Source organism: Labrus mixtus, chromosome 16 (genome assembly GCF_963584025.1).
Source record: "Labrus mixtus chromosome 16, fLabMix1.1, whole genome shotgun sequence".
NCBI lineage: Eukaryota > Metazoa > Chordata > Actinopteri > Labriformes > Labridae > Labrus > Labrus mixtus.
This window is the reverse complement of record NC_083627.1, coordinates 20,023,863-20,048,915: the sequence shown is the minus strand read 5'-3', so window position 1 is coordinate 20,048,915 and position 25,053 is coordinate 20,023,863. Positions and strand designations below refer to the sequence as shown.

Below are 25,053 nucleotides of genomic sequence, written 5' to 3'. Positions count from 1 at the left end.
GATGTTGTATCACTGTGTGAACGGGAAGCTGCTACCCTGCTGACAATAATAATCTCCTGAATCTTCAGTCTGGACTCCACTGATGGTCAAAGTAAAGTCAGTTCCAGACTGACTCCCACTGAAACGATCTGAAACTCCAGACTAACGGTTGGAAGTCTACCTAATCAGGAGCTTAGGGGCTTCTCCATGTTTCTGAAGATAACAGTCTACCTCATTGTCCACATGTGAACTTGCTTTACATCTGATAGAGACAGTTTGTCCTAGAACAACAGACAGAGATCCAGGAGTCTGAGTCAGGAGGATGTCTCCTGAGGAACCTGAAGAAACATGAAAAAAGAGGAGAAGGATTATTGAGACAAATCCAGCTCAGAGAGAGATGATCATCATCCAAACAGAAGAGTCTCATTCTGTAAATTCTGCAGCAGCACATCAATTCAATGAACCTGGTTACACCATGAGGAAAACTTTTCAGATAAGAGTCTGACCCTGAACAAGGAGCCCCAGGGTGACCGTCAGTATAACCAGTGACATCATGCTTGTGCTGCAGGTGTGTCAGAGTCCCTGAAAGGTGTGGACAGACACTGATCAACACTGGAGAGCAGAGAGGCTGAACCCTTATATGCAAACACACAGAGTCACTGAACTGTAGCTGTACTCAACTGATCAGGATGTTTCTTCCTGACAGATTTGACCAGTTCAACATTTAAATTCTTCATAGGCTGTAGAAGAACGGTAAAAGACTTAAGTTAAACAAAATAATCCTGTGCGGATTTGTGTTAATTCAAAAATGGAAAAAAAATGTGTAAACATTTTATTTTGGAAATTAAACTTTTGAGGCAGGACATTTATTCTGATTGAAACATTTAATCACACTGCAGATATTTATCCTTTTACAGACGAGGACAATGGATTGTGTTTCAACGGGTTTTCTCTTATTCCTTCAAGGAATCTCACCTGCACACCACATAGGACTGTACACCAATAAAACAATTCTGGCATGACATCACTGACCACCTCTCTGTACTCTTGAGCTGCCACATCCCATGTTCACCCACACTCTGAAAAAGAGAATAAACAGAAAGAACAGCACAGTAAGGACAGACTAACAGACATTGCAACATTACACACAAATCATAAAGACAACAACAATAAAGGTAAAACTACAGAAAACAGGAAATACATCACAATCATACATTAAAAGCTTGTTTGAAGAGGTGAGTTTTGATCAGTGATTTGAAAGTAGGAGGGTCGGTGCAGTGTTGAATATGTGTAGGGAGTGAGTTCCAGAGGGAGGGGGCAGCTATGGAGAAGGCTCTGTCCCCCCAGGTTTGGTACTTGGTTCTAAGAGGGGGAGATAGGAGGTTTTGAAGAACGGAGGCTGCGTGCAGGAGTGTGAGGGTGAAAGAGAGCCGTGAGGTAGGAGGGGGTCTGGTGGTTAAGGGCTTTATGTGTGAGGAGAAGGATTTTGAATTGGATACGATAAGGGACAGGGAGCCAGTGGAGATTTTGCAGGACAGGGGTGATGTGTTCGCGTGCTCGGGTGTGGGTGAGCTGTTGAATCAAATCACAACACTCAGAGGTTCTTCAATAAACGACTCGCAGTGAGCTGGAATAAAAACAACATTTGTGTTGTTGACACAAGCTCAACATTTCAATCCTGATGTGGATTTTATTAATGCACCACTCTCTACACCTGTAGAGCCCTGTCCTCCCTTGTTCTTCATCTGTCTATGCGAGCGACAGAGAGGATAATAGAAACAGGGTATCAGGGTAAAAATGGCGCCCTGCATCACACACGGGCAGTTAGGACCCTCCAATAGGAAACTATAGAATCAGGCTGATCATGTCGCTGACGCTTGTTTGGACACGCTGTAACAGTAGAAATGTTTTTTCAAATCTGATAAAAATGAATGTTTAAGATTACTGTGAAATATCCTCTACTGAAAACATACTAAAGAAATACAAAATAGAAACATGTAAAGATTTTCACTCTTTCAGTTTAAGGTGGGTTAGAAACTAAACTTCAAATAAAGTACAGCCCATTATTGATTCTAAAACCCTACTACTACTTTCATGCTGGATTGTCATTGGAAAAAAACATTTGTATTGTATTAATTAGATGAAAACATATTTTCTTTTATCTCAAACAGGAAATGAGACGACAGGGACTGGAGTCACAGGAACAGAGACGGTTAAAGGTAAATTCTATTAGTTATGTAATGAAATATGATTTCAATTACTCTTTCACAGTCTGTCGCTCTAAAAATGCATTTTAAAATTCATACAAGTGTAATTATGTGTTATAGGCAATTGAGGCAAGACAAGACAGAATGGAAGCTTTTGAAGAGCCTACTGATGGTGTGCCGCTCAAATTCAAGTTTCCTAATGGATTGAAGAGGACGAGGAAGTTTGTCTTGTCTGAATCTATTCAGGTTATCACTTTACCTGTCTTAATGTTAACCTCTGAGAAGGAGTTCACCTCTGATGTTAAGTTTTGCTCTGGGTTGTGCATAGTATGATAATTCATAGATGTAAAGTCCTGTTTCTGTTCTCTGCTTTAGACATTGTTTGAATTTGTTGGGCAAGAGGAAATGACCAGTGAGGTTTTTTGTCTTACAGAAGCAGCATCAACCAAAGTACTGGAAAGCACACTGTCAGGATCCAGTGAGCAGTATGACATCAAAGGGTTTTCGACCCTCTATGTTCAGTGGATGGTAACACCAGCTGGACAGGTGATTAGCAATGTCATTTCAAACATTTTCATTTGTACTAGTTTTTAAAAATTACAGTTTTAATGTATATTGTGTATCTGTATTTGTGTGTATCTTTGCCTCCAATTCAGATAATAGATGCATGTGACCCGAGCAATGCTTGCCCTGCCATAGACCAACAGAGCCCTTCACCTGCTCCTTCTTCTCCTCCTCCTCCTCCTCTTCCTTCTCCTCCTCACCAGTCTCCTGTACGATCACTGCCTCTTCAGCCAACTCTTAGAACAATAGTGGAGAATTCTCAAACTTAAAAGTTGTCTTTTGTCATTTAAGTTTTATATTTGTTTTTATGTTACAGAATTGATCTGCAAACTGTCTTGATGAAGCTCCTCAGCAAAGTGGATCTCACCTGTAATCACACAAGCAATCAAATAAACGTTTGCAGAGACAACATCTTGCAGGGTAGCCTTCAAGCGTTTAAACGACGGCGCTTTGACCCAGGAGCAAAGCTGGATGTGATATTTGTCGACAGTGAGGGGGAAGGAAAAGGGGCTGTGGATGACGGAGGGCCAACCAGGGAATACCTGCGGTTGCTAATGAGGGCTGTACAGCACTCAAAGATATTTGATGGGCCTGAGAATGATAGGCTGTTGGCTCTTGATACTCATTGTAAGTAATTATGAAGTTTTTTGCATATTTAAAAAGAAGTGTAACCTGTATAAAACAAATTATTTGAATCTTTACATAAATGTTTGTTTTTCAGATCTTGAGACTGGACTGTACACCCTGATTGGAAAGATGGTGACCATGTGTATAATCCATGGTGGAGTTGGCCCATCCTTCTTTTCTAAGCGTCTCTTTCTCCAGCTTTGTGGTAAATCTCCACCTCCTGCTTCATTGGATGAAGTGGGAGACCAGTCTTTTAGAGAAAAGTTATTAAAGGTGTGTATTGCACAGTTTTTGAAGCCTGGTCATTACATTTTCACTGTAGATTTTTTCCCCTAAATAGGACTACTCTCATTATTGTGTTTTTTTAGATAAAAGAAGCTCAGACTGTCCATGAGGCAAATGATGCAATCACAGATGCAGAAGACAGTCTGAGCATGATGGGAACTCTGAGATACAACACATCCTTGGAGCAGAGGGATTCCTTGGTCCAGTCTGCAGCACATTATTTTGTTGATGGGCGGATGCACGTGGCATTGAGACAGTGAGCAGTTTATCCATCAGGGCAAAACTGAGGGGTGTGAAAGGGTAAACTTGTTCATATAACATTGATTTGTAATGTTCTAATTTATGTGTTTTTTTTTTCAGGTTTGAGGAAGGTTTCAAAACTCTGGGTTTCCTTGATGAGCTTAGGGCTCACCCTGGAATCTTTGAGGACCTGTTCACCAGTGCACCGAAACCACTGGAGGCCAAAGACTTGTCTACTTTGTTTGAAGTTGATTTCTCAGTCCCTGGAAGTAACAGACGACCCCTGGAAAATCAGACCATCTGTTTCTGGAGAGACTGGTTAATCGATATTGAGGGTACGATATTTCAATGGCATGTGTGTTTTTGGCTGGACCACTGAGCCAGCCCTAGGAATTGGAATCAGGTTAGGTTGATCTGTCAGTCATTTGTGTCTTATTGTGCAATTATAGTTTCATCAGTTTCATGTAGATGCAGTTGTACAATACTTGAAGCTTATTAGTGTGACAGGCATTTATATTTCTTTCCATGTGAGCTATAATTTCCTTTGCTCATGTCTTTGTAGAAGGAGAATGCAGCCCCTTGACGCTGGAAATGGTGCTGGAGTTTGCCTCTGGAGCTTCAGCAGTGCCTCCCCTGGGCTTCCCACAGCATCCTGTCATTGAATTTCTCCACGATGAAGACACTAAAATCTTTCCAGAGGCAAACACATGCGCCATAGTGCTCAGACTGGCCATTCACAAACAATATGAGAAATTCAAAAGCTGTATGACAGAAGGAATTCTGCAGGCTCCAGGTTTCGGCATTGCATAATGTAACCAGGGTCCTAGATAAACACTCTCTAAAATCTCAGCATTGTTTCAAAACAACCTCCCAAAACCATTTTCTGAAAAACTGCAGTATGTCAACATTTCCAAAATATTTTTTTCTCAGCCTCTGTAGGAAATAAAAATGTATTAAAATCAATGAAAAGCTTACTTGACTTTAACTGTAGAGCATTACCTTTGCCCTAAAATTAATAAAGATTTTTTTTTAACTCTTTAAACTACTGTTGTAGTCAAGACCACACTAACCATGACAAAGACCTCCCCGAGACCAGAGAGCTCCGAGTCCAGACCAAGACAATCAAAATATCAATAAAATATCACAGAGGTAAAATATTTAAAAAATCCATTGTTTAATTGAAGTTTGTGTCTAAATAAATGTGACAGCGACAAACAAGGTCTCTGCAATTTGTTTTCAGTGCAGCATTCTGTGGACCAAAGGTTGAAGTCAGTTCAGGCTTTAAAGTACAAGTTCATTACATTCTAGGGCAAAGCCCTCCTCAGACTTCTGTAACGTTGCTGCAATTTTCTTCAAATTAAAACAGCTTTTTCAGTGCATTTGTGTAAAGTAATTATAACTGAACACAAGAATAATTAGTAGTTATAGTATGGTTATACTATTAAGAGAGGTTAATATTTGGGAGTCAAATATTTCAGAACTGATATGACGTTTACTGATATTTCCATGTTAAAGTACAACTCGCACCTTTTTTTCCCCCTCAAATTTGGTTATCAATGACATGTTCCAATGTTATGCAATGGAGGCAGGACATTTTGCAGTTGTACAATAACATTTTAATTGTATTTTTCAAGAAAAAATATGCAGTGTCTTTGATTTCTGAGGTAAAATGACAGTGTGTAAAGTGGTGTACTGCAAGAAGTAGTCTTATTATTGGTCATTAGACAAAATATTACATTACTTAACTATGATCATATAGAGGGTACTTTAAATAAAAGAATGAGCGGATTCCTCACCTGCCTTTAATATTTGTTGAAACAATATTATAATAGTAAAACATTGTCAGTGAACATTTACCATACAATGTCTAAATGCAGGAGTATTTTCAGTGTGGTAATACCACTTTTGCTTCTGTACAGGAGCAGAATACTTCTTCCATCATAAGGTATGGTATATGGTAATTTATACAACAGTTAGTTCTGACCAAGCAATATGATTGGATCAGAGGCATTACATGAGTGACGATATAGGACACAACATCACTGGGACTTTTCACAACATGTATCACTCCACCTCAGCCAGGAGCTTTGAATACTTTGAATTGACAATTACAGCTGACAGTTTTTATCTATTCATCATCTCAAACAACAGACTCTAATTTCAATGGTTTCATGATAAAATCCATTTCTTATGGGAGGCTGTGGCTCAGTTGGTAGAGTCATTGCCTCACAACCGGAAGGTCGAGGGTTCGATCCCCAGCTGGGACATTGTCCGATGTTTCCTTGGGCAAGACACTTAACCCTGAATTGCTCCCGCTGCTTCGGTGGCGGTGTATGAATGGGATTAGTTACTTCTGATGGATGATACTACATAGCGACCACTACCATCAGTGTGTGAAAGGGTGTGACATGTGTTGTAAAAGCGCTTTGAGTAGTCGGAAGACTAGAAAAGCCCTATATAAGCTCAAGTCCATTTACCATTACCATTTATAACACAAGTTAAGATTTGTACTACAAAGTAGCTGCTCTGTGGTAACCATGGAGACCAACAAAGTAACAGTGCAGGAGAGTGTTTGGGTTGCACAGAATGAGACTAGTTTTATTTAAACTGTGGAACTAGTTGAGTTGGTGGAGTTAAAATAATCTGTTGTTGATTTTTACTTGTTACCACTATTTTCTGCTTGTATTACTGTTGTATAAAAGCAACATCACACTCGAGGTCGAGATGCTGTTCTGGATATCATCACTGCTACGATTCTGTCGTAGACAAACGCCGCAGTGACGATATTAAGTACAACATCACTCCCTACTGTGTGATATTACTTTAAATTGTCGTCCAATGTATCAGTTTGGTCTTAACTATTATACACTATTATTTTCACTTTGGGGCAACACAAGCATTTTTGCAATTACTGTGCAGCAAGTCTGGTATTTCTGTGTCATATCTGGAATATCTTCAACTGCCTGGATGACGAGTTGCTGTGAAGTGAGGTGGATTCTGGGTTCTTCCACAACAACAGCTGGTAAATGGTCATCATCATCAAGACTGGGGAAAGTGCCAATCCCATGGTGTGCCAAAAGGGCCTCCAAACTTTGTTCACTGTAACAGTCCTCACCAAAGACATTGTTGATGGCTGTGCTGTCCATCTCCATATTGGCCAGCATTCCTGCAATCCAGATTTGGACAGGTGTTCTGTTGTTTTCTGTGCGCAGACTGTGGTTATTCCAGGCGTTTCTGAAGTTCTGAAGTCTTTTCTGAATTTCTGGCAGAAAGACAATTTGCATTGCCATTTTGTGGAGTTCATCCTCAGGGTCAAGAAGCTCAGAATTCTCAAGAGAGTAAAATGTATCATAGAAAGATTGTAGAACATGCAGAAAAACATCTCTCCAAAGACGTTCTATTCTTTGGTTATGGACAGACTCGCCTGTGATGTGACTCCTCCTCTCCACACCTTGAACAAGGTTCATGAACAGTGCAACTTGTGAATTCTCACCTCCATAGTCTGATCTAACTCTGGAAGGAAGGCCATACATGCAGGTTGCTTTTACAAACTGTGTCAGTACAGTGGAGGCACGATTATTTGTGTTGCAATTCAAGTATGTGATCAGTCGAGAGTGTCCATCAATGGCTCCATGGACCACCAAACCCCACCTTGTGATAAACATAAAGGAGAAAGGTACATTTGATTATCAATCTAACAGATTGGTGGAGTTGTTTTTATACCTCTAGATTATAGTACATTGACATTACATTTCACCAAGTAAAAATATATTTGTAATGTGTAAAATGGTTTTACAGATATGTCAAAATGTAATTTTGACATGTTGAAATGTAATTTCCACTAGTGAAAACTAAATTGCTACTTGTCAGCCAGACTGTTTTAATGTTAAAAGGATTTGCCATAGCTTCTGTCTGCCAACGCACGTACTGCTGCAACTCTGTAATTCACTGTAACATCATCTAAACCCCCAGACACACCAATCTTTTTTACCTTTTGGGGCCATCTCCTAAAAACTTCTACATGTCTCCACCTCTCCGCTCTCATCCTGATACACCAATCGGATGTCCTTATATGGAGAGATGGGGGTGTGGTAGTATGCTGCCGATTTAGAATGATTCTGATTCACTCACATACGCCTGGTGGTGAGAACAAAATATGCTGGTACGCACGTGTCATGAATCTGACTGTGATTTTGCGTATGCACTTATTTAATGCGCAGAGTAAGAACATTTCTACACACATATTAGTGAATGAGGCCCAATGAGAGGGAGGGAGACAGTGGGACAGACAGAAGTCTTAGAAAAACCCTAAATGTTGCATAATATGAGCATAAAGCTCTTAAGACTAAAAAATTGAGTCGATTTGACCTGTACAACATCAGGAAGATCAGACCTTACCTGTCAGAACATGCTACACAGCTCCTGGTACAGGATCTTGTGAAATCACACATTGACTATTGCAACTCTCTACTGGCAGGTCTTCCTACATGCACTATCAAACCCCTGCAGATGAAACAAAATGCAGCAGCACGACTGGTCTTCAACCTTCCTAAAAGAGCACATGTCACTCTGCTGTTCATCTCCTTACACTGGCTCCCAGTTACTGCTCGTATCAAATTTAAAACTCTGCTGCTCGCTTACAAAACAGACACAAAAACGGCTCCTCCTTACTTTAACTCTCTCATCCAGGTCTACAATCCCTCCCCCCACTACGCTCTGCCAATGAAAGGCGTCTGATCCAACCTTCACAACAGGGTCCTAAGATGCTAAATAGACTCTTCTCCTCTGTCGACCCCTGGTGGTGGAATGAACTTCCAAACTCCATTTGATCTGCAGAGTCCCTCTGCATCTTTAAGAAAAAGCAAAAGACCCAGCACTTTATAAGTACCTACGACCTGATGACGACGGTTTAGATATTGTTGTTGATTATGATCATCTCGGACAACTGTGTGTGAGATTGAAAGGTTTCCATGGTGATATGAATTCAAAGGGACTGCTGTAATTTAATTCTGGGGAATTTAGTTGGATTTAACCTCTGAAACTCCTGATCTGTGTTCAAAGAAAATCAACACATCACAACATATCTAACAGTTATGTGAGAATGTAGCTTGCTTCTCATCGTTTTAAATCAACACTAACAATAAACTACACAAACCATATTTGTGTAAGCGGACTTCAGGGTTGTAAACAGCATCCAGCAGTCTGTGTTGTCGCTCGTTTTCCTCTTTTGATCGACGAAGTTGCTCCTCATCGTTCTTTCAAACAGATCAAATATCTCTTCAGCAGCAGCAGTCAGTTTCTGGTTGACGAAAGATCTGTGTTTTAGCTTTAGACATTTTCACACACACACACAGGTTTGTACAATTTAATGATGTCGACATTTTAAACTGATGGGAAACCAGCTGTCTTCTCACTTATCTGCTTTATGTCAGAATGTCCTCATCCCGCCCATTCTGCTGATCCCTTTAAAAACATATTTCTTATAGTCTGTCTGTCAGTCTGCCTCTGTGAGTGTCTGTGATTGGCAGAGAATCATACCTACAGTTCAGCTGAAAGGCTTGGAGAGGGTAAAAGACTCCAGCAGCACTTGTAGTACGAAGATCAATTTGATGAAGTCCAAGGCAAATTTCCCACTGGGACAATACAGTTCATCTTATCTATCTTATCTTGTCTTATCTTATTAACTTAATATGACGCGTTTCAGCTTGTGACCTTTGATGGCCCTGCTGGAGGCTACAAGCTGAATCATGTTGGTCTTAAAAAGTTCATGAAGTTGATCTTCATCATACGAGTGTTGATTAATTCAAATGGTTGTTTAATTCTGATTTTTTTTATTGATCTTATTGACTGATATTTCTTTCTCTTCTCAGCCCTGATTGGTGAGACCTTAAGTATTTTTTATTATTTTTATCTTCTTTATTAATATATTTTATAGGCTTTTTTATCATGTTGGTCTGTTATTTCTTATCTGACAATCGTGTCCATTTTTGTTTGTAAAAGTGTCTGTGAGTTCTTTTGTTTGCTGTCCTGTAATTGTAAATGTATTTTATGTTTTTTGTTCGTACCTGCCTTTAGGGACTACAGATGAAATGTAGCTTTTGTGCTAATTCCGGCATATTGACTTTGATGGGATTTGCTGATTCATGTGCAATGTCCTAATTCAATAAATACAATTTAAATTGTTGTCCTTCTCTTCATTGTGTTATTTCTTGTTACATCTGTTTCATATTGTGTTTCATGATGGACGTCGCTTTGCTGGCTGCAAAACAAATCTGCCCACAGATACAGTCACCTGAACCTGAACCTGAAGTCCTAGTTTGGTTGTCATGAAACCAGAATTTTTTACTTGGATAAGTTATCAGTAAAAATCAAACAAAATTGGGCACAGCTGGCGTAGTGGTTAATGCGCTCGCCCCATGTACGGAGGCTGTTGGCCCAGGTTCACAGCCAACATGTGGCTCCTTTCCATCATATTGTTTCCCTGATTTCCAACTTCATCCACTTTCCTATCTCTACAATAAAGGCACCTGCCAAAAAAAAGTCAAACAATATTGGTACCTGTTTCAAGTCTTACTTTATGCTCCCCCAAAACACAACATCCTCTTTTAAGTTCAGATATTCTCCTCCTCTTCCCCTGTGTGTGAAGTTTCTTGTTCTGAATCCACTCTGATCCTGTATTTGATCATGTCTATAAACCCCTCTATTTCAGCCCTGCTCAGAACAGGCTGTTTCTGTGTCTGTACCTTTAAATATGTAAATGAGCTGTGTCTGACCATCATGGTGAGGAAAGAGGGGGGAGAAGTGGGCTGAAAATGTTTGATATTTAAAAGATGGTGTGTTTATTCTCTTCACAGTGTGTGTGTGTGTGTGTGTGTGTGTGTGTGTGTGTGTGTGTCCTCAGTGAAGTGTGTCAGTCTCTGCAGAAACTTCCAGCTGCAGCAGTCAGTTCAGTTTCTGTTCAGTCTGACTGAGGGAGGTTTTTGTACGACGCTTTTTCACTGTGTGAACACCGACTGACTGTTGATATAGTGTTCACTCTGACAGTAGTAAACTGCTGCATCTTCAGTCTGGACTCCACTGATGGTCAGAGTGAAGGCAGAGTTTGATCCACTGCCTGAAAAACGACCTGGAATCCCTGATGCTCGAGTGCTAGCAACGTAAATGAGGAGTTTAGGAGTTCCTCCATCTTTCTGTTGGTACCAGGCTAAAAAGTGGTAGCTGCTCCAGACACGAACATTCTGACTGGTCCTACATGAGATGGAGACGGAGGCTCCCAGAGCAGAGGTCACTGCTGCAGGCTGAGTCACTGTGACCTGTCCTCTGGACTCTGAGGATACAGAGACAAAAACAGAAAGCAGCATCAGGGTTTAGTGGGCTTCATTTCAGAGGGACGGATGTTCATAGAGGAGAGGAGTTTGATTCTCTGGACTTTACCTGTGAAGCAGCAGCAGAGGAGGAGAGTCCAGATGAGGACGCAGATCAAAGTCATGTTTTTGATGATGAGGACGAGGATTTCTGTTGTGATGAAGGACAGCTGTCAGTCATCCAGTGTTCAACTGTCAGGACTATAAACTCTCCCAGAGCACTGGAGCATGGTGCTGCTGATGCAAAGTGGCTCTCTATGGAAATGTTCTGAGAAAATGGCAGATTTTTAGCTGATTCAAAATTTGCTGAAAACAAATTTGAATATGAGAATCTTTTGGTCATTAGAAACCAACTGAGCATCATCAGCATACAAGGTCATTGTAGGTTTGTCTGCAGGTTTAAAGAAGCTCTCTGTGTTTTTCAGCATAGTAACATCATGTGAGTTCACTGGAAGCTTTGTGAAGAGTTTTTTTTTATAGTTAAGGTGAAGAATAGCTTTCAGTGTAAATGCATTATTGGGTAGTTTTGGTGCATGAGGAAGGAAATGTGCTTTTTATTTTTTTATATGGTTTCAGGTCATGCTTGGCCCTTCATTCAATGACATAATTTTAAAGGTTTTAGACAATGATTTGGTTTTAACGGATATGCAGGGGATAATATGGACTATGTATGTGTTATATAGTCCAAAATATTATCATTATTATTTTTATTAATAATCTCTATGTCCATGGATGTTCACGTGTGTGGGAGGAGTGGGAGGTTAATTGTGAGCCAGTAAAGATGGATGTAAATATTAATGTGTCTCTAAAGGTTTAATGACTTTAGAAATTTCTTCTTTATGTAATGTGGTTGCTTGTCAGTCCCCGGTAGAGGCTATATAAGGGTGACGTAATCAAGCGCTCGCCCTGTCTTACCTGTGTGTAGAACAAGGAAGTGCAGCGTGAGGTGAACTGATTACAAACAATTGCTAGTGGTAAGTGATCTGTTGAACTTAAAACGTAACTATCCACACAGTATGAAAGCACATGCAAGAACAGGGCTAAAGTTAAATTTATTCACTCTTGTAGATCGTGGATTACAACAAGTAGGAGGACGACTGGACTCTGTAGTGACTCATTGTTTTAACGGTATGAGAGTCCTCATGTTGTGCTGTGAATGAAATCATCTCTGTTGGGCTTTAATAATTAGTTTGTATTTTATTATCGCTCTTAATCATCAGCGGCAGCAACGGGAGTAAACTTGCTGATTATTATTGTGCAAAATTAATGTATCAAATTATGTGACACTATGTAATTATTTTCTTATATATTTTTTTAGTATATTAGTATATTAGCTCATCACAACATTAAAAGCACACTGCTGGTCTGGGTGCTAAGTTGATGAATTAAAGGTATGCTATTTTGGGTTGACACTTTAAAGAAATGTAATTAATATGTTTTTGATATTGATTGATTTAAAGTCTTGTTTATTTCTCTAGGACTTGGAATTAACTAAAAACTGTCACTGTTTTTCCCCACTTTAATATTTACTTAATTGTTTATTTTTAGAAGTAGTTTCAAATTAGATACTTTGACGGGCCGCGTGCAATAGACTTTATGGGCGAAGTGCAATTCATGAATTCATAGTAAAGCTATAGGGGCGAGGGTAGTAGCTCTGAAAGCCTTGATCCCTTTTGCTGTGTTTATTAATTTGTAGTGTTATGCATGAATTATTTGCTGCGTGAGCAGGTGAAGTTAGTGATTATTAGGGAGTGTTGTTAAATGTATCAGTTGGATCTTGAGTGTGATTAGGAGCAGCTATTTTTCCCTGTGTACCTTCTTACTATGGGGATCAAGTGATTCATCAGTCATCCCTGCACAATGCCACAGTAATGTATGTGTGCCTTGTCTAGTGAACTGCATATATTTATAAAGCTACTGTGTCACCTGTATTGGTCATTCATTTTAACTTGTTTAACGTTGTGTTACATTCTTAAATAAATACTATGTTGTTAAAACTACCATCCTCTCGTCTACTTAATTGAGACACCAACCGGTTAATTTTTGGTGAAACATCTGGTGTAGTGGTAGCTACTTTAGTCCTATAGACGGTAAAAGTGCTACATTTATTTTCTCATTTTAATTACGTGGTTTTTTTTTATAGTTCAAATGTGCTCAAATATATGAACTATACTGGAATAATACTGGAACGATGCAGCTTATCAGATAAAGTAAAGAATAAAAGATAAGCAAAGTATGATATCATCAGCATATAGAATCTTCAATGTTTTAGTACCAGCATTATGACCTCAACATATGGAACAACTGATGTTTCTTTAATGAACATATGCCACTCACAATCATGTCATGTGTTTAGTTAAGCTAAAGACTACACATTATGCTCTGAATGTATAGAACAGGAACATGATGTTTGAAAACCTCCAAAAATAATCTGCAAAAAAGTATGAATCTAAGTGTTGTTAACGTTTGAGTCCTTTTATAAACGTGTTCACTTTGCAGATTATCTTCAGTAAATGTAGTTTGTTCAGACTTATTTTTTTAATGCTCTTTTCAAACAAATTTATCAATAAACAGAGTTATACTATAAACTGTTCTCTGTTTTATGGACCTAGTTAGCAGACAAAGTTGTAAAGTGCATCTGTCACTCTGCAGCTGTTCAGTCAGATCAGTTCCTCTACAGCTGACGGAGGTTTTTGTAAGATGTTGTATCACTGTGTGAACGGGAAGCTGCTACCCTGCTGACAATAATAATCTCCTGAATCTTCAGTCTGGACTCCACTGATGGTCAAAGTAAAGTCAGTTCCAGACTGACTCCCACTGAAACGATCTGAAACTCCAGACTAACGGTTGGAAGTCCACCAAATCAGGAGCTTAGGGGCTTCTCCATGTTTCTGAAGATAACAGTCTACCTCATTGTCCACATGTGAACTTGCTTTACATCTGATAGAGACAGTTTGTCCTAGAACAACAGACAGAGATCCAGGAGTCTGAGTCAGGAGGATGTCTCCTGAGGAACCTGAAGAAACATGAAAAAAGAGGAGAAGGATTATTGCGACAAATCCAGCTCAGAGAGAGATGATCATCATCCAAACAGAAGAGTCTCATTCTGTAAATTCTGCAGCAGCACATCAATTCAATGAACCTGGTTACACCATGAGGAAAACTTTTCAGATAAGAGTCTGACCCTGAACAAGGAGCCCCAGGGTGACCGTCAGTAGAACCACTGACATCATGCTTGTGCTGCAGGTGTGTCAGAGTCCCTGAAAGGTGTGGACAGACACTGATCAACACTGGTCTCTTAACGTCTGAGAGCAGAGAGGCTGAACCCTTATATGGAAACACACAGAGTCACTGAACTGTAGCTGTACTCAACTGATCAGGATGTTTCTCCCTGACAGATTTGACCAGTTCAACATTTAAATTCTTCATAGGCTGTAGAAGAACGGTAAAAGATTTAAGTTAAACAAAATAATCCTGTGTGGATTTGTGTTAATTCAAAAATGGAAAAAAAATGTGTAAACATTTTATTTTGGAAATGAAACTTTTGAGGCAGGACATTTATTCTGATTGAAACATTTAATCACACTGCAGATATTTATCCTTTTACAGACGAGGACAATGGATTGTGTTTCAACGGGTTTTCTCTTATTCCTTCAAGTAACGGACATCTCACCTGCACACCACATAGGACTGTACACCAATAAAACAATTCTGGCATGACATCACTGACCACCTCTCTGTACTCTTGAGCTGCCACATCCCATGTTCACCCACACTCTGATAAAGAGAAAAAATAGAAAGAACAGCACAGTAAGGACAGACTAACAGACATTGCAACATTACACACAAATCATAAAGACAACAACAATAAAGGTAAAACTACAGAAAACAGGAAATACATCACAATCATACATTAAAAGCTTGTTTGAAGAGGTGAGTTTTGATCAGTGATTTGAAAGTAGGAGGGTCGGTGCAGTGTTGAATATGTGTAGGGAGTGAGTTCCAGAGGGAGGGGGCAGCTATGGAGAAGGCTCTGTCCCCCCAGGTTCGGTACTTGGTTCTAAGAGGGGGAGATAGGAGGTTTTGAAGAACGGAGGCTGCGTGCAGGAGTGTGAGGGTGAAAGAGAGCCGTGAGGTAGGAGGGGGTCTGGTGGTTAAGGGTTTTATGTGTGAGGAGAAGGATTTTGAATTGGATACGGTAAGGGACAGGGAGCCAGTGGAGATTTTGCAGGACAGGGGTGATGTGTTCGCGTGTTCGGGTGTGGGTGAGCTGTTGAATCAAATCACAACACTCAGAGGTTCTTCAATAAACGACTCGCAGTGAGCTGGAATAAGAACAACATTTCAATCCTGATGTGGATTTTATTAATGCACCACTCTCTACACCTGTAGAGCCCTGTCCTCCCTTGTTCTTCATCTGTCTATGCGAGCGACAGAGAGGATAATAGAAACAGGGTATCAGGGTAAAAATGGCACCCTGCATCACACACGGGCAGTTAGGACCCTCCAATAGGAAACTATAGAATCAGGCTGATCATGTCGCTGACGCTTGTTAGGATACGCTGTAACAGTAGAAATGTTTTTTCAAATCTGATAAAAATGAATGTTTAAGATCACTGTGAAATATCCTCTACTGAAAAAATACTACAGAAATACAAAATAGAAACATGTAAAGATTTTCACTCTTTCAGTTTAAGGTGGGTTAGAAACTAAACTTCAAATAAAGTACAGCCCATTTTTGATTCTAAAACCCTACTACTACTTTCATGCTGGATTGTCATTGGAAAAAAACATTTGTATTGTATTAATTAGATGAAAACATATTTTCTTTTATCTCAAACAGGAAATGAGACGTCAGGGACTGGAGTCACAGGAACAGAGACGGTTAAAGGTAAATTCTATTAGTTATGTAATGAAATATGATTTCAATTACTCTTTCACAGTCTGTTGCTCTAAAAATGCATTTTAAAATTCATACTAGTGTAATTATGTGTTATAGGCAATTGAGGCAAGACAAGACAGAATGGAAGCTTTTGAAGAGCCTACTGATGGTGTGCCGCTCAAATTCAAGTTTCCTAATGGATTGGAGAGGACGAGGAAGTTTGTCTTGTCTGAATCTATTCAGGTTATCACTTTACCTGTCTTAATGTTAACCTCTGAGAAGGAGTTCACCTCTGATGTTAAGTTTTGCTCTGGGTTGTGCATAGTATGATAATTTATAGATGTAAAGTCCTGTTTCTGTTCTCTGCTTTAGACATGGTTTGATTTTGTTGGGCAAGAGGAAATGGCCAGTGAGGTTTTGTGTCTTCGAGAAGCAGCATCAACCAAAGTACTGGAAAGCACACTGTCAGGATCCATTGAGCAGTACAACATCAAAGGGTTTTCGACCCTCTATGTTCAGTGGATGGTAACACCAGCTGGACAGGTGATTAGCAATGTCATTTCAAACATTTTCATTTGTACTAGTTTTTAAAAATTACAGTTTTAATGTATATTGTGTATCTGTATTTGTGTGTATTTTTGCCTCCAATTCAGATAATAGATGCATGTGACCCGAGCAATGCTTGCCCTGCCATAGACCAACAGAGCCCTTCACCTGCTCCTTCTTCTCCTCCTCCTCCTCCTCCTCCTCCTCTTCCTTCTCCTCCTCACCAGTCTCCTGTACGATCACTGCCTCTTCAGCCAACTCTTAGAACAATAGTGGAGAATAGTGAATCCTCATCATCTCAGTATGTTATTTTACTTTCATTTGAATATTTATTCTCAAACTTCAAAGTTGCCTTTAGTCATCTAAGTTTTATATTTGTTTTTATGTCACAGAATTGATCTGCAAACTGTCTTGATGAAGCTCCTCAGCAAAGTGGATCTCACCTGTAATCACACAAGCAATCAAATAAACGTTTGCAGAGACAACATCTTGCAGGGTAGCCTTCAAGCGTTTAAACGACGGCGCTTTGACCCAGGAGCAAAGCTGGATGTGATATTTGTCGACAGTGAGGGGGAAGGAGAAGGGGCTGTGGATGACGGAGGACCAACCAGGGAATACCTGCGGTTGCTAATGAGGGCTGTACAGCACTCAAAGATATTTGATGGGCCTGAGAATGATAGGCTGTTGGCTCTTGATACTCATTGTAAGTAATTATTTAAAAAGTAGTGTAACCTGTATAAAACAAATGATTTGAATCTTTACATAAATGTTTGTTTTTCAGATCTTGAGACTGGACTGTACACCCTGATTGGAAAGATGGTGACCGTGTGTATAATCCATGGTGGAGTTGGCCCATCCTTCTTTTCTAAGCGTCTCTTTCTCCAGTTTTGTGGTAAATCTCCACCTCCTGCTTCATTGGATGAAGTGGGAGACCAGTCTTTCAGAGAAAAGTTATTAAAGGTGTGTATTGCACAGTTTTTGAAGCCTGGTCATTACATTTTCACTGTAGATTTTTTCCCCTAAATAGGACTACTCTCATTATTGTGTTTTTTTAGATAAAAGAAGCTCAGACTGTCCATGAGGCAAATGATGCAATCACAGATGCAGAAGACAGTCTGAGCATGATGGGAACTCTGAGATACATCACATCCTTGGAGCAGAGGGATTCCCTGATCCAGTCTGCAGCACATTATTTTGTTGATGGGCGGATGCACGTGGCATTGAGACAGTGAGCAGTTTATCCATCAGGGCAAAACTGAGGGGTGTGAAAGGGTAAACTTGTTCATATAACATTGATTTGTAATGTTCTAATTTATGTGGTTTTTTTTTCAGGTTTGAGGAAGGTTTCAAAACTCTGGGTTTCCTTGATGAGCTTAGGGCTCACCGTGGAATCTTTGAGGACCTGTTCACCAGTGCACCGAAACCACTGGAGGCCAAAGACTTGTCTACTTTGTTTGAAGTTGATTTCTCAGTCCCTGGAAGTAACAGACGACCCCTGGAAAATCAGACCATCTGTTTCTGGAGAGACTGGTTAATCGATATTGAGGGTACGATATTTCAATGGCATGTGTGTTTTTGGCTGGACCACTGAGCCAGCCCTAGGAATTGGAATCAGGTTAGGTTGATCTGTCAGTCATTTGTGTCTTATTGTGCAATTATAGTTTCATCAGTTTCATGTAGATGCAGTTGTACAATACTTGAAGCTTATTAGTGTGACAGGCATTTATATTTCTTTCCATGTGAGCTATAATTTCCTTTGCTCATGTCTTTGTAGAAGGAGAATGCAGCCCCTTGACGCTGGAAATGGTGCTGGAGTTTGCCTCTGGAGCTTCAGCAGTGCCTCCCCTGGGCTTCCCACAGCATCCTGTCATTGAATTTCTCCACGATGAAGACACTAAAATCTTTCCAGAGGCAAACACATGCGCCATAGTGCTCAGACTGCCCATTCACAAACAATATGAGAAATTCAAAAGCTGTATGACAGAAGGAATTCTGCAGACTCCAGGTTTCGGCATTACATAATGTAACCAGGGTCCTAGATAAACACTCTCTAAAATCTCAGCATTGTTTCAAAACAACCTCCCAAAACCTGAGCATTTTCTGAAAAACTGCAGTATGTCAACATTTCCTAAAAAAACATTTCTCAGCCTCTGTAGGAAATAATAATAATAATAAAATCAATGAAAAGCTTACTTGACTTTAACTGTAGAGCATTACCTTTGCCCTAAAATGATAAAGATTTTTTTTTAATCTTTAAACTAGTGTTGTAGTCAAGACCACACTAACCGTGACAAAGACCTGCCCGAGACCAGAGAGCTCCGAGGCAAGACCAAGACAATCAAAATATCAATAAAATATCACAGAAATTATTTACACAAAATGTGTATCATTTATACACAAAAATATTTTAAAAAATCCGTTGTTTAATTGAAGTTTGTGTCTAAATAAATCTGACAGCGACAAACAAGGTCTCTGCAATTTGTTTTCAGTGCAGCATTCTGTGGACCAAAGGTTGAAGTCAGTTCAGGCTTTAAAGTACAAGTTCATTACATTCTAGGGCAAAGCCCTCCTCAGACTTCTGTAACGTTGCTGCAATTTTCTTCAAATTAAAACAGCTTTTTCAGTGCATTTGTGTAAAGTAATTATAACTGAACACAATAATAATTAATAGTTATAGTATGGTTATACTATTAAGAGAGGTTAATATTTGGGAGTCAAATATTTCAGAACTGATATGACGTTTACTGATATTTCCATGTTAAAGTACAACTCGCACCTTTTTTTCCCCCTCAGATTTGGTTATCAGTGACATGTTCCAATGTTATGCAATGGAGGCAGGACATTTTGCAGTTGTATGATCATATAGAGGGTACTTTAAATAAAAGAATGAGCGGATTCCTCACCTGCCTTTAATATTTGTTGAAACAATATTATAATAGTAAAACATTGTCAGTGAACATTTACTATACAATGTCTAAATGCAGGAGTATTTTCAGTGTGGTAATACCACTTTTGCTTCTGTACAGGAGCAGAATACTTCTTCCATCATAAGGTATGGTATATGGTAATTTATACAACAGTTAGTTCTGACCAAGCAATATGATTGGATCAGAGGCATTACATGAGTGACGATATAGGACACAACATCACTGGGACTTTTCACAACATGTATCACTCCACCTCAGCCAGGAGCTTTGAATACTTTGAATTGACAATTACAGCTGACAGTTTTATCTATTCATCATCTCAAACAACAGACTCTAAATTCAATGGTTTCATGATGAAATCCATTTCTTATGGGAGGCTGTGGCTCAGTTGGTAGAGTCGTCGCCTCTCAACCGGAAGTGAGGTGGATTCTGGGTTCTTCCACAACAACAGCTGGGAAATGGTCATCGTCATCAAGACTGGGGAAAGTGCCAATCCCATGGTGTGCCAAAAGGGCCTCCAAACTTTGTTCACTGTAACGGTCCTCACCAAAGACATTGTTGATGGCTGTGCTGTCCATCTCCATATTGGCCAGCATTCCTACAATCCAGATTTGGACAGGTGTTCTGTTGTTTTCTGTGCGCAGACTGTGGTTATTCCAGGCATTTCTGAAGTTCTGAAGTCTTTTCTGAATTTCTGGCAGAAAGACAATTTGCATTGCCATTTTGTGGAGTTCATCCTCAGGATCAAGAAGCTCAGAATTCTCAAGAGAGTAAAATGTATCATAGAAAGATTGTAGAACATGCAGAAAAACATCTCTCCAAAGACGTTCTATTCTTTGGTTATGGACAGACTCGCCTGTGATGTGACTCCTCGTCTCCACACCTTGAACAAGGTTCATGAACAGTGCAACTTGTGAATTCTCACCTCCATAGTCTGATCTAACTCTGGAAGGAAGGCCATACATGCAGGTTGCTTTTACAAACTGTGTCAGTACAGTGGAGGCACGATTATTTGTGTTGCAATTCAAGTATGTGATCAGTCGAGAGTGTCCATCAATGGCTCCATGGATCACCAAACCCCACCTTGTGATAAACATAAAGGAGAAAGGTACATTTGATTATCAATCTAACAGATTGGTGGAGTTGTTTTTATACCTCTAGATTATAGTACATTGACATTACATTTCGCCAAGTAGAAATATATTTGTAACGTGTAAAATGGTTTTACAGATATGTCAAAATGTAATTTTGACATGTTGAAATGTAATTTCCACTAGTGAAAACTAAATTGCTACTTGTCAGCCAGACTGTTTTAATGTTAAAAGGGCCAACGCACGTACTGCTGCAACTCTGTAATTCACTGTAACATCATCTAAACCCCCAGACACACCAATCTTTTTTACCTTTTGGGGCCATCTCCTAAAAACTTCTACATGTCTCCACCTCTCCGCTCTCGTCCTGATACACCAATCGGATGTCCTTATATGGAGAGATGGGGGTGTGGTAGTATGCTGCCGATTTAGAATGATTCTGATTCACTCACATACGCCTGGTGGTGAGAACAAAATATGCTGGTACGCACGTGTCATGAATCTGACGGTGATTTTGCGTATGCACTTATTTAATGCGCAGAGTAAGAACATTTCTACACACATATTAGTGAATGAGGCCCAATGAGAGGGAGGGAGACAGTGGGACAGACAGAAGTCTTAGAAAAACCCTAAATGTTGCATAATATGAGCATAAAGCTCTTAAGACTAACAAATGGAGTCGATTTGCCTTGTACAACATCAGGAAGATCAGACCTTACCTGTCAGAACATGCTACACAGCTCCTGGTACAGGATCTTGTGATATCACACATCGACTATTGCAACTCTCTACTGGCAGGTCTTCCTACATGCACTATCAAACCCCTGCAGATGAAACAAAATGCAGCAGCACGACTGGTCTTCAACCTTCCTAAAAGAGCACATGTCACTCTGCTGTTCATCTCCTTACACTGGCTCCCAGTTACTGCTCGCATCAAATTTAAAACTCTGCTGCTCGCTTACAAAACAGACACAAAAACGGCTCCTCCTTACTTTAACTCTCTCATCCAGGTCTACACTCCCTCCCCCCAACTACGCTCTGCCAATTAAAGGCGTCTGATCCAACCTTCACAACAGGGTCCTAAGACGCTAAATAGACTCTTCTCCTCTGTCGCCCCCTGGTGGTGGAATTAACTTCCAAACTCCATTCGATCTGCAGAGTCCCTCTGCACCTTTCAGAAAAAGCAAAAGACCCAGCACTTTATAAGTACCTATGACCTGATGACGATGGTTTAGATATTGTTGTTGATGATGATCATCTCGGACAACTGTGTGTGAGATTGAAAGGTTTCCATGGTGATATGAATTCAAAGGGACTGCTGTAATTTAATTCTGGGGAATTTAGTTGGATTTAACCTCTGAAACTCCCGATCGGTGTCCAAAGAAAATCAGCACATCACAACATATCTAACAGTTATGTGAGAATGTAGCTTGCTTCTCATCGTTTTAAATCAACACTAACAATAAACTACACAAACCATATTTGTGTAAGCGGACTTCAGGGTTGTAAACAGCATCCAGCAGTCTGTGTTGTCGCTCGTTTTCCTCTTTTGATCGACGAAGTTGCTCCTCATATTCTGCTATCGTTCTTTCAAACAGATCAAATATCTCTTCAGCAGCAGCAGTCAGTCTCTGGTTGACGAAAGATCTCAGTGTTTTAGCTGTTTAGACATTTTCACACATACACACACAGGTTTGTACAATTTAATGATGTCGACATTTTAAACTGATGGGAAACCAGCTGTCTTCTCACTTAGCTGCTTTATGTCAGAATGTCCTCATCCCGCCCATTCTGCTGATCCCTTTAAAAACATATTTCTTATAGTCTGTCTGTCAGTCTGCCTCTGTGTGTGTCTGTGATTGGCAGAGAATCATACCTACAGTTCAGCTGAAAGGCTTGGAGAGGGTACAAGACTCCAGCAGCACGTGTCGTACGAAGATCAATTTGATGAAGTCCAAGGCAAATTTCCCACTGGGACAATACAGTTCATCTTATCTATCTCATCTTGTCTTATCTTATTAACTTAATATGACGCGTTTCAGCTTGTGACCTTTGATGGCCCTGCTGGAGGCTACAAGCTGAATCATGTTGGTCTTAAAAAGTTCATGAAGTTGATCTTCATCATACGAGTGTTGATTAATTCAAATGGTTGTTTAATTCAGATTTTTTATTGATCTTATTGGCTGATATTTCTTTCTCTTCTCAGCCCTGATTGGTGAAACCTTAAGTATTTTTATTATTTTCATCTTCTTTATTAATATATTTTATAGGCTTTTTTATCATGTTGGTCTTTTATTTCTTATCTGACAATCGTGTCCATTTTTGTTTGTAAAAGTGTCTGTGAGTTCTTTTGTTTGCTGTCCTGTAATTGTAAATGTATTTTATGTTTTTTGTTCGTACATGCCTTTAGGGACTACAGATGAAATGTAGCTTTTGTGCTAATTCCGGCATATTGACTTTGATGTGATTTGCTGATTCATCTTCCCCTGTGTGTGAAGTTTCTTGTTCTAAATCCAATCTGATCCTGTATTTGATTATGTCTATAAACCCCTCTATTTCAGCCCTGCTCAGAACAGGCTGTTTCTGTGTCTGTACCTTTAAATATGTAAATGAGCTGTGTCTGACCATCATGGTGAGGAAAGAGGGGGGAGAAGTGGGCTGAAAATGTTTGATATTTAAAAGATGGTGTGTTTATTCTCTTCACAGTGTGTGTGTGAGTGTGTGTGTGTGTGTGTGTGTGTGTGTGTGTGTGTGTGTGTGTGTGTGTGTGTGTGTGTGTGTGTGTGTGTGTGTGTGTGTGCATGTGTGTGTGTGTGTGTGTGTGTGTGTCCTCAGTGAAGTGTGTCAGTCTCTGCAGAAACTTCCAGCTGCAGCAGTCAGTTCAGTTTCTGTTCAGACTGACTGAGGGAGGTTTTTGTACGACGCTTTTTCACTGTGTGAACACAACCTGACTGTTGATATAGTGTTCACTCTGACAGTAGTAAACTGCTGCATCTTCAGTCTGGACTCCACTGATGGTCAGAGTGAAGGCAGAGTTTGATCCACTGCCTGAAAAACGATCTGGAATCCCTGATGCTCGAGTGCTAGCATAGGAAATGAGGAGTTTAGGAGTTCCTCCATCTTTCTGTTGGTACCAGGCTAAATAGTGGTAGCTGCTCCAGACATAAACATTCTGACTGGTCCTACATGAGATGGAGACGGAGGCTCCCAGAGCAGAGGTCACTGCTGCAGGCTGAGTCACTGTGACCTGTCCTCTGGAGTCTGAGGATACAGAGACAAAAACAGAAAGCAGCATCAGGGTTTAGTGGGCTTCATTTCAGAGGGACGGATGTTCATAGAGGAGAGGAGTCTGATTCTCTGGACTTTACCTGTGAAGCAGCAGCAGAGGAGGAGAGTCCAGATGAGGACGCAGATCAAAGTCATGTTTTTGATGATGAGGACGAGGATTTCTGTTGTGATGAAGGACAGCTGTCAGTCATCCAGTGTTCAACTGTCAGGACTATAAACTCTCCCAGAGCACTGGAGCATGGTGCTGCTGATGCAAAGTGGCTCTCTATGGAAATGTTCTGACTGACTCCAACAGGGATCACTCTCATTACTCTGTTTATCAATCAATCAATTAATTATACAATTAATTAGAAAACTTTCAAAACAAATTTAATATGATTTCATGTTCATGCTTCTAGAAACATTTATTCTGATATAAATCACGATAATTAATAATATTCTTGAGAAAATGATTTAAAAATAATTTAAATATCTCAAAGAAAGACTTTCTTTAATTTGTTATAATCTTTTTAAATTCAGTTTTCTTTTGGTCTCAGAGGTCTTGCAGGCAGAGACTCATTCAGGTGTCTGTGTTTGTGTCAGAGTCAGAGAGCCGTGTGTCTCTACAGCGAGAGGTTTTTGTACGACGACTCCATCAGTTTGTATCACTGTGGCTCACGTTCGGTGGAGGAACCAGACTGGATATTGGAAGTAAGTCACATATTAATCTTTTTATTAAATCAGTAAGTTATTCTGGTGACTTTTGTCTTCATATTCAAGCCTGGAGGAAAAGAAAATACTGACCTTTAACTTTTAAATCGATTGTTTTAGAAAGAATAAAGACAACATTTGACTTTAAAGGATTTCAGTTTAAAACAGAAACACAGACTGAATTTAAATGAAGGTAAAATGTTTGAAGCCAGAGTTTTTATTTGTTGGGAAATAGATGATTTTCACTCTCATGGTAAGGTGACATGTGGAGTTGTGGTAGTTTGAGTTCAGTGTGTTAAAGTCAGAGAGCCGTGTGTCTCTACAGTGAGAGGTTTTTGTACGGCCGCTCAATGACTTTGTACC

At 39.8% G+C, this 25,053-nt stretch overlaps 2 gene segments (V, D, J or C); both read right to left on the bottom strand.

The window, feature by feature from the left end:
• The window catches only part of LOC132990871 (Ig kappa-b4 chain C region-like), a 637,710-nt gene that overhangs the window by 64,482 nt on the left and 548,175 nt on the right, over positions 1-25,053 (bottom strand).
• Positions 10,757-11,453, bottom strand: LOC132990859 (Ig kappa chain V region 3381-like). The segment is given in 2 exon segments: positions 10,757-11,229; positions 11,337-11,453. Coding segments are annotated over 2 exon segments (387 nt in total).